Here is a 9,665-nt window from a genome sequence, read left to right on the forward strand (position 1 = left end):
TGATCTCCAACACACAGTTCACACTTTTCACAGCCACTGCTTGATTAACAAGTTCATCAAGTTATCCACCTCAAGCCCCACATCTCTTTGCTGGTCAGTCACTGCCTGCTCAGACCTTATTAGCATTGCATTTCTTTATTTTGAACAATCTTTAACATTTTATTACCCAGCCACCGTTCAAAGAGATCATTTCAGAGCTTTCTGCAACCCCTCCTTTGTTTTAACCACCCCAGACAGTTTGGCATCATCAGCAAACCTTGCCGCTACTATTTACGTCTGATTCCCTTCCTAAGAAAGTCTTTCAGGCACGGGGTGCTGCCCTGCATCAGTTGGATAGAATGCAGCTTCTCTACAGTCGCCCTTTCCTCACACAGTAAATCATTTAATCCCCTTGTCTAAAGGTCCAACTGTCCTCCTAGCTGCTTTCCTGTATTTACATGGTTTTTTACATGGTTTAAGAACTTCACAGAAAGCCATTTGCAGTTTTTTTTAAGATGAACCTCCCCCTCCTCCCTCTTCTTTAGCAAGCTCACACAAAGGCCCCACTTGCAAACAAGAGTGCTCTCACCCCAGTCTCTCTTTAAAGTTTATTGAAACACTTGTTGAATATTATAATACAAAAGAGAAGTTGTCCCTCACTGTGGGTGTCCCTTGCCTCTCAAGAGCCAAATCTAGCAAATGTGAAGGAGGAGAAATAGAAGGCAAGGTGATTTGAGCCATTTGAGGAATGGCTTTGGTGCAGAGAATTTGGATAGAAAGCACTGAGATCATCCCCAATACCATCTAATTCAGCACCTGCCTACTAAATACGACTTGCTCTTGGATGCTCCCATTGTGTGCTGACCATCTCTTAATGTAGGCCGGCCCACTTTTGGAAGAAAGGAGTGCCACTTCAAAATGATCAATGTATCTTGAAGCTTGTGACCTATTGCAAAACTGCTATCTGGCATGGCAGGCAGTGTCTGGGTTTGGGACGTACACATTGTATTAAATAAGGCAAAGGGAGAAAGGGAAAGAGGCCTGGAATACAGTAGAGGCATCTGGTCAAGACAGGGTCAAAGTTCCTCAAGGAATGAGCTATAGCTGCTGCTAACAGGCTGAGCAAATTTTTGGTTGTTGTTGTTGCCTGCAATACAGCAGCTCCAAAATGCTCCTGTAAGTACAAGCTCCCCTCCAGAAAAAGGGGACAAACAGCTAACCCCATCAGACAAGAGGGTGGGGTTTGAGGCAATGCCCCTTTTCTCTGAGCAAAGTTATGGAAGCCCCCAGGCTGGCTTGACCTGTCACTTCTCCTCCTCATCCGAGTCACTGCTGTCTTCACTCTCCAGGTAGTTGTAGTTCACCCTGTTTGTATTCACAAACAAGTCTGCATCATCGTCCTCGGAGTCTTCCTCCCCCGCAGAACGTGGTGGGCTTTGTGGCCCATCCCTGCTAAAGGAAGACAGACAGAAGGCGCTCTTAGCGTAAACTTCTCTCTAATTATTATTACTTCCATTTATTATCTGCCTTTCATGCTACGGTCCCAGGGCGCAGTTTATAACAATTAAAACACAACATTAGAAGCAAAGTAGGACTACAAACAGCTGGCCCCATGGCTACAACATCCAGCCTAATTTCTGTACTTTGATAACTTGTCCTTGCCTCCCCTTTTTCTTGCTTTGTGTAAATTTGTAGCCTGTTGTGGGTAACGTCTCTGTCCAAATGCAATAGACGTCCATGATCCACACTTTCCAGAAGCAGCTGAAGACATATTTGTCCCAACAGGCTTTCTCAGCTGGATAAATGGGTCTCTACCACGTGTCCACTTGCTAGGGTTTTAATCTTGTTTTAAATGTATAGTTGTACCTTGGAAGTTCCCGAACTTTTGACTCCTGAATGTCACAAATCCTGAAGTGACTGTTCCGGTTTGCGAACTATTTCTGGAAGCCGAATGTCTGACAGGGCTTCCATGACTTCCGATTGGCTGCAGGAGCTTCCTGCAGCCAATCAGAAGCCACACTGGACTTCCAGAACGGATTCCATTTAACTTCCAAGGTACAGCTGTATATGTTGTTCTTTATTTATCTTATGTGGTGGTTTAGAAGGCAATAAATTAATTGTAATAATTAATAATAATACTTACATCACAACTACACCTTAGAGGTGAGAGACAGGAGGTCCCTAGAGTGCTCTCCCACCCTCCACATAAACACATCACAGGAGTCCCATTCCCAAACTCACCTGTCTTTAGCACTGCTCTGAGCTCCTGCCACACCACCCAAGAAGGCCTCAGGCCTGCAGAAAGAAACAGGAGAGAGAAGGGCAGCCTGGTAGCTCAGTAGTTTGGAAGGTACATTTGAGCCTACAAAGGGATGGCCCCAAGACAAAGGTGGGAGCTGCAGAAGAGATGGGTCATTCCCCTTACATAAAAGTAGTCAGGAAAATGTATCACACCAGCAGCCTGGACATACCCTTCACCCAGCCTTGGTGCACTGGGGTGGTTTAGACTCCCAACTCCCATCAGCCAATCAGGCCCCAAGTCAGGGATGATAGGAATTGTAATCCAAAATATTAGGAAAGCACCAGGTTGCGGAGGAGGCTGGCCTAGCAGGCTTCAGGGGTGGTATCAGTAGCTTTCCTTGTCAGTAGCAACTTTCCTACTACAGTGGTACCTCGGGTTACATATGCTTCAGGTTATAGACTCCACTAACCCAGAAATATTACCTCGGGTTAAGAACTTTGCTTCAGGACGAGAACAGAAATTGTGCAGTGGTGGTGCAGCGGCAGCAGGAGGCCCCATTAGTTAAAGTGAAGAATGGTTAAGAACGGACCTCCGGAACGAATTAAGTACTTAACCCGAGGTACCACGGTACTGCTGGAGGGAAGAGAGCTGGGTGGCAACAAACCTATCAACAATTGCATAAGTTTTTTGGGGGGGGTCCAACTTGATACCCACAGACACCCCCTGGAACCCTCCAAGACCTCCTACCCCTTCCAGTTTCTATCTTTTGATGTTGTTTGGCTGGGAGCGAGGGGGGAGTGTTGATTCCTGCTTCTCAAATCTGGGTTGGGGTTTTTTGGGAGGAGGCAGGTTGTTGACGGTTGAACCCTATTTTGGTTGCAGGGATTTTGAGTGTCACCAGTGGGTATTTGGTCCTTACCAGTATCCTTCCTTTTTCAGGTAGCGAACATGGTCCTTGTAGAGGACAAAACTAATCTCGGCTTTCACTTTCTCCCCTTCTTCTATGGGATCTACCAGCAGGAAGTCACCTGGGAGGGGAGAAAAAGATTAGTGTGTGTCTATGTAAGCCCACAGCTTATGCACATTTACGTTGTGTGTATTCAGCTTTATATGCAAGGCCAAAAATTTAAAAGTGGGGAGAGGTTCTAGGGAAAACGACACTAGCAATCCCATCTGCCACCAAACTCAATAGGCTTGGACTATGTGCAAGGTTGGCTTTAGCCGTGATCTCCAGAATGTAACCCTTGTATAAGTTGTGGGCTTACTGTATATATTGCACACAGACACAAACTTGCAGGAACTGGAAAGGAGGAGGAGGACACAATTTCCATCAATTGCTATGAGGACAGCAGTCTTTGCCACTCACCTCTCTTGATCCAGATATTCTTGCGGAATTTCGTGGGCATGCTCACAAGGAACCGCGTTCCTTCAGATGTCTCCACCTCATGGAGATTGTTGCCAGGGGTCCCCACCACCTGGAGGAAATAGGCAAAACAAACAACAACCACACTGTAAAGTTGTGCTGGGGTTTGTACCCACAAACAGCAACCATCACTGTAAGTCCATGAAAAGGGCCCTTTCTGTTCGACTGCTTTGAAACCCACCCACTCCGCTTTCCTCTCCTGCAGGGGAGGAAGAGCCAAACCTCTTTTGAACCGTCCAGCTATAGACAAGATGAACAGAGGGAGGCAAAAGAATCAGAGAACGGTAGCTTTGGAGTGGACACAAAGGATTATTAAGTACAATCTCCTGCAAAAAGCTGCCCCAGATCCATAATCAGGGTTAATGCAGATCTAAGACAGCCCTCCCCAACCGCCAGATGTTTTGGGCTACGAATTTTGTTATTCCCAGCAAGCTCAGCTGAGAGCAGTTGTCCAAAGCAGCTGTACTAAATGGAGCTTGCTGTGCTCCAAAACAACCAGAAGGCACTAGCATGAGGGATGATGATGTACAACAACCAAGTCTACAGCTGTCTTGGGTGGAACACAGTTGCTAGAAACAGCACTGCAAAATCAGGACAGAAAATGAGCAATGACATCTGGAACCCCATGGCCAGTCCAGGCTGTAGATGCACAGTGGGGAGGCCTCTGTTCTCACCCGGACGATCTGCTGCCTCTCTGAAGGCACCACATACTCTTCTAGGACTTCTTTCACCACATGCTTGCGTTTTGTGGCTTGGGACATGCTGTTCTGTTAGCCCTGGGGAACCGTGTCTCTGCCGGGGGCGGGGTGATGCAAGGAGCCGTTTGCAGAATATGTCCACGTTCTAGGAGGCTGCCCAAAATAAAGTGAATTGAATAATGAATGGGAGAGCATCACAAGTACTTTAGAAGTGGAAATATCAACTAGAACAGGTGGAGCACTGCATGGGGCCGGGAGATAATGGAAGCCAGGTTCAATTGCTCCTCATTTTTAATTCATTCAGTTTACATATTGCTTCTCACTACTGGAAGGAGTTGCAAAGCATTTTACAGGGACAATGGCATGCAAAATATACCAGGGGTAGCCAATGCAGTGGCCTTCAATTGTTCCTAGACTACAACTTCCATAAGCTCATTCCAGTATGGCCAGTGGTGAGGGGAGTTGTAGTCCAAAACATCGGGGCACTAGGTTGCTTACTCCTGAAATATACAATTTTAAAAATCAGAATGAAAAATCTATGCTAAAAGTCTTCATCCTGTTCTGCCTGCACCAGGAATAGAGGTCTTCCTCGACATCGCAGGGAGAGGCAGATGGAGATAAACAAAGAATGGTGGGGGAAACTCATTCTTTGAATTCCTCTCTGGGTGGGAGAGGAACAGCGGTCTAGCTAAATTGTATAATTTGGTATATTAATAATTGGTTTTAATAATTGTATTAATTGGATAAAATTGGCATTGTTATAATGAGGCTGTTATTGGAACGATATTGAGGGGGGAAATATTTAGAAGGAGGAGAAGTGTTCATCCAAAAAAAATCATGCACCATAAGATAGCCAGATGAACAGATATAAAAAATAAAAGAGCAAGCACCAAGGAGAATAAAACCATCTTCATCTGGTGTCAGAATGACAATGTCAGTGCAGGTGAGCTTTCCTGGGGAGAGAATTCCATGATCAGGGGGCACCAGAGAAAAGGCCTGTTCTCTCACTCCACCCTCCTGCCCACAAATCTTGGAAGGCCTGCCAGATAACCCACTGGTTTAAAACATAAGAATGGATGGGACCAAAGTACCTCCATAGGAATTTGCTTGTGTTCAGTGATGGGGAAAAGTTCTTTGTATAGGGGTGGGGTGAGGGTCCACAGAAAACTGACCTGTTTCCAACAACAGCCAACGTCGTCCAAGTTCAAGGGCTGTGGATCCAGTGCTGATTTCACTCTCTGGTACATTCACAGTTCTGGAAGAGCTTGAAGGGTGTGTGTGGAGAGATGTAATAATAGTAGGTCATCATACACAAGGAGAGTCTCAGGGGCTCAGAGGTATACTGCTTTTGAACATGGATGTTCTACCACTGCCATTGATCCTTCATAGATTTATCTACTCTGTTACAATTACTGCCTTGCTGGATCTGAAGAAAAGATTCATCTGGTCCAGACTTCCTCAAATGACGCCCTCCAGATGTTATGGGCTACAACTCCCATCAGCCCCAGATGCATCTGGAGGACACAAAGCACTGGAGTTTTTTGGGGGTGCGTGTGTGATTTATTCCAACATTCTCTATCCCACAATGAGTTCCACAGTCTAACTATGTGCTGTGTGAACAAGTCCTTCCTTTTATTTCATCCAATATGCAGCTTCATTGAATGTCCCCGAGTTCTAGTGTTAGGAGACAGGGAGAGAAGCTTTTCCTTATCCACTTTCTCCATGCCATGAAGAATTTTATACACTTCTATCATGTTGCCACTTACTTGCCTTTTCTCTAAACTGAGACGTCCCAAATCTCAAGGTCTGGGATACTCCTCATCTGGCAACCCTTGCTGGGAGTAAGCTAGTTGGATTCCACTCATAGAGCTTACTTAGCACTCTGGTGCTCTATATTTCAGCACTCAATGCGCTTCGCGTGTTAACTCTTAAAGTCTTAAATTATATTGTTTGTTAGTTTTTATTATTGATCATTCTAATGGGGGGGCGGAGGGGGTTTTTTGGCAGACCGCTTTCGTTTGTTTGTTTCTTTACAATCAAGCCGCGTATAAATTTAATGAAATAAATAAAAACTCGGCAAGCACCACGTCAGCCCTGTGAGGTAGGACCGGCCCACCCACCCCCGCCCTTAGGAAGGCAGTATCGGGCTCTCATCTGTTTTTGAACCTACCCTTTCAAAGCGTCCTGCGCCCCCAAACCTGCAGCCCAGCCCTCCGTTTGGTCGATACCTGCTTAAGAACTGGCGCCTTCTCGTCCCCTCCGAAGCGTGAGAAGCGAGAACTTCCTACTTCCGGCTGCCCTGGACTCGACTTCCGGGTGCGTCACGCTTTTCCTTCCCGGAGTGCTGCGCTTAAAAACTTCCCCACCTTCGAGGGAAGCTGCCCTAATTGGACTACAGTGGTACCTCAGGTTACATACGCTTCAGGTTACAGACTCCGCTAACCCAGAAATAGTGCTTCAGGTTAAGAACTATCCTTCAGGATGAAAACAGAAATCGTGCTCTGGCAGCGCAGTGGCAGCGGGAGGCCCCATTAGCCAAAGTGGTGCTCAGCGACGCGGACTTATAAAAAATATTGGGGGGGCCCGGGAAAGCTCATGAATAATAAATAAGCTCATGAATATGCAAATAAAGTGGCGCCGCCTCCTCGTGAGCGAATAGGGGAGAGCGTGCTGCGCCTATTAATCAGCTCCAAAGGAAATTGGGTGGAGCTTTTGCTCGGGAGGGAGGGCAGGAGGCATGCAGCCCGCCCCCCCTGTGCATTTTGGGCTGGGGGAGGGGCGGCGATGGCGCTCTGCTGGAGGGGCGCCGGAGATTATTGGGGGGGCGGAGCCCCCCCAAACGAATTTTTGAGGGGGCTCGGGCCCCCTCAAGCCCCATGGAGTCGGCGCCTATGGTGGTGCTTCAGGTTAAGAACAGTTTCAGGTTAAGAACGGACCTCCGGAACGAATTAAGTACTTAACCCGAGGTACCACTGTATATACCACGGAGTTAACAGCACTGCGGGTGCAGCCACTTCAGAATTGACTTGTCAATGACTTGTTGTGATATCAGCCTTGCTGATTTGTGCAGGAGAGGGGGAAAGAGAAACACGGATTAGATCACCGAATGACCGGAAGAATCAGAAACAGGAAGACCAAAATTTTAATAAGGAATGGGGAAAAGTTATAATTTGTCTTAAAAACCATTGTAAACAGTTAAAACCGTTAGTAGGACTGGAATAACACTTGTAGTTTAATGGTGAACTTTGGACATAATGGAGATGTAAAATATTTGGATTATCATAAAAGATGCAGGAGGAAATGATTAACCATAGGACCCACAAAGGGGAGGAAGGAAGCCCAGGAGATGCTTTGGAATCTTGTTTTTTTGTTGGGTATTGGATATGTGATTGTAAAACTTTGATCTGAAAACCAAATAAACATTTTTTTTAAAAAAGCACCAACTGAAACAAACAAAACAAAAATAACCCAAAGTATCTGTTTTGTCCTAAATAACCTCTCCAAAGAGAAACTTGAGTGATTGCGGGGGGAATATGTTGGTACAGATCTGGCCACGTATGAAAAGAAGGGGAACTAGACATAGAATTGTAGAGTTGGAAGGGACCCTGAGGGTCGTCTGGTCCAACCCACTGCAATACAGGAATCTCAGCATACAATTCCATGTGGCATTGCATCAGATTTTCAGACAAAGCCACTTCTCAAACTCTTGCCTGTCCATCTTTTCACCCAAAGGTTGCCTGGTGTTTTCCACTGAAAGGTTATTTCCATACAAGCTGCTGCTAATAACACCACAACTAACTCATTATGTGCTCCTAATGTTTCCAAAGCTGAAGCAGGAGCCAAAACAAAAATTGTGAATTGGAGCACAATCCTATCACATGTGTGCAAGAGAGCCAACAGTGCCACCATCTCTCCAATATGGGGTGAGATTGAGTTGTTAACCAAGTGGAGCTTTAGGGTGTCCAATGCCATTGAAAGAGCGCTTTAAGTTCTGCCTTTTATATTCATTTTATATTTTTAAGCCAGCCTTGGACTATGTAGCCATGTTTGTTCATGTTTCTCCAAAGCCAGCCCATCTTCCCAAGCCCTCTGTAGACTGTTAGTGTCACCCATGACGGCAGTGATCAATATTCAGGAGGATGGATTCAAATATCTTCAGATGGAACAAGCTTTGTTTTCTGCTGCTCCAGAGGGCAGGACCCAAACCAATCACTTCAAATGGCAAGGAAGAACTTTCTGATGGTAAGAGCTGTTCAACAGTGGAATGCAGACCTGGCCCACTTGAGGCAGGGTGAAGCAGCTGCCTCTGGTGGCAGAAGCCCCTGAGGCAGCACCCCCATGGACAACCATCCCGCCCCTGGCATCAGTGTCAATGCTGGCACCACTTCTCCAACCATGGCAGAGGCAAGCAGTGCAGTGGTGGGGCAGCACTTCCCATTTCGCCTTGTGTCACCTCTGAGCAGTGTTTTTTTCTGGTGGTACGCATACCCCTAAACATTCTGTGAATCTAAGTTTGGCCTCATTGAGGGGCAGTATTCAATATGAGTAGGAAAATTAGAGTACCCCTAAACATTTTTTTAAAGAAAAAAAGCACTGCCTCTGAGATAAGCCTCTTCTGATGACTTCCCACCCACTGTCTCTCATCTGCCTTGGAAGGATGTTGGCAAGACCTACTCAGGAGTACTTAGCAGGAGGCTAACCTAGTCTCCCTCCTTCAAGACTCCAGCCGTCATACTGCCCTCACCCCTGAAACACACAGACACTTTAGTTCAGAGTCCATCAGTATTTATTAGTGTGGAAATTACAGAAACACCAAAGGCTGCATCTTTAAAGTAACAGACAGAAGGCACAGACACCTGAGCAGCTGCGTCTTCCAGAAACACCTTTTTTGCAGCCACTTTCAGGCCATTCTGGCTGAGATTAGAGTCCCTGAAGGGGAAACAGCTTTTTCAGGGTGGGGGTGGGGTGTTCAGAGCAGCAATCAAAGGAAAAAACACTTTCTATAGCAGCCATTTTGCAAGTGCTAGTTATGCCTTTCACTCCCCAAAAGCCCTGAGCACAATTGGGGGGGGGGGAGGAATGCTCAAGTAGGATTCCTTGGAGGAGAAGGTTTGGGTGGTGCTTAGGACTGACCAAGCTAGGGATCATCTCTCAGCATTGCCTTCAAACCTTCCACCAATATTTCCATTCTAGCAGCAAACATTAATACAGAGCAGCTAAATCTAAAAAAAAAATGTGGGCTGGGTTTGACCTCTTTTTTTGTAGGGGGTGCAGGGAGAAAGATTTCATGGCATCTAAGTGCAAAAGCTGACCAATACTGGAA

At 46.2% G+C, this 9,665-nt stretch overlaps 1 protein-coding gene across 3 annotated transcripts; it reads right to left on the reverse strand.

Moving 5' to 3' along the window:
- Positions 1 to 573: 573 nt before the first annotated feature.
- EIF1AD (eukaryotic translation initiation factor 1A domain containing) lies at positions 574 to 6,657 on the reverse strand. Of its 3 annotated transcripts, none has more exons than XM_053368497.1 (7): positions 6,571 to 6,657; positions 5,515 to 5,606; positions 4,319 to 4,495; positions 3,588 to 3,696; positions 3,141 to 3,249; positions 2,221 to 2,274; positions 574 to 1,431 (listed from the first exon to the last, which is right to left on the reverse strand). In XM_053368497.1, exons 3-7 carry the CDS (start codon positions 4,403 to 4,405, stop codon positions 1,284 to 1,286), a joined length of 507 nt encoding a protein of 168 aa, XP_053224472.1. In that variant the 5' UTR covers positions 4,406 to 4,495; positions 5,515 to 5,606; positions 6,571 to 6,657; the 3' UTR covers positions 574 to 1,283. The 3 variants fall into 3 exon arrangements, with proteins under 3 accessions (XP_053224472.1, XP_053224473.1, XP_053224471.1); XM_053368498.1 differs by having other exon boundaries at positions 574 to 1,428; positions 6,513 to 6,615; XM_053368496.1 differs by having other exon boundaries at positions 6,513 to 6,615.
- Between the last annotated feature and the right edge of the window lie 3,008 nt (positions 6,658 to 9,665).

The sequence above is a fragment of the Podarcis raffonei genome, chromosome 16, assembly GCF_027172205.1.
Source record: "Podarcis raffonei isolate rPodRaf1 chromosome 16, rPodRaf1.pri, whole genome shotgun sequence".
In the NCBI taxonomy this organism is placed as follows: domain Eukaryota; kingdom Metazoa; phylum Chordata; class Lepidosauria; order Squamata; family Lacertidae; genus Podarcis; species Podarcis raffonei.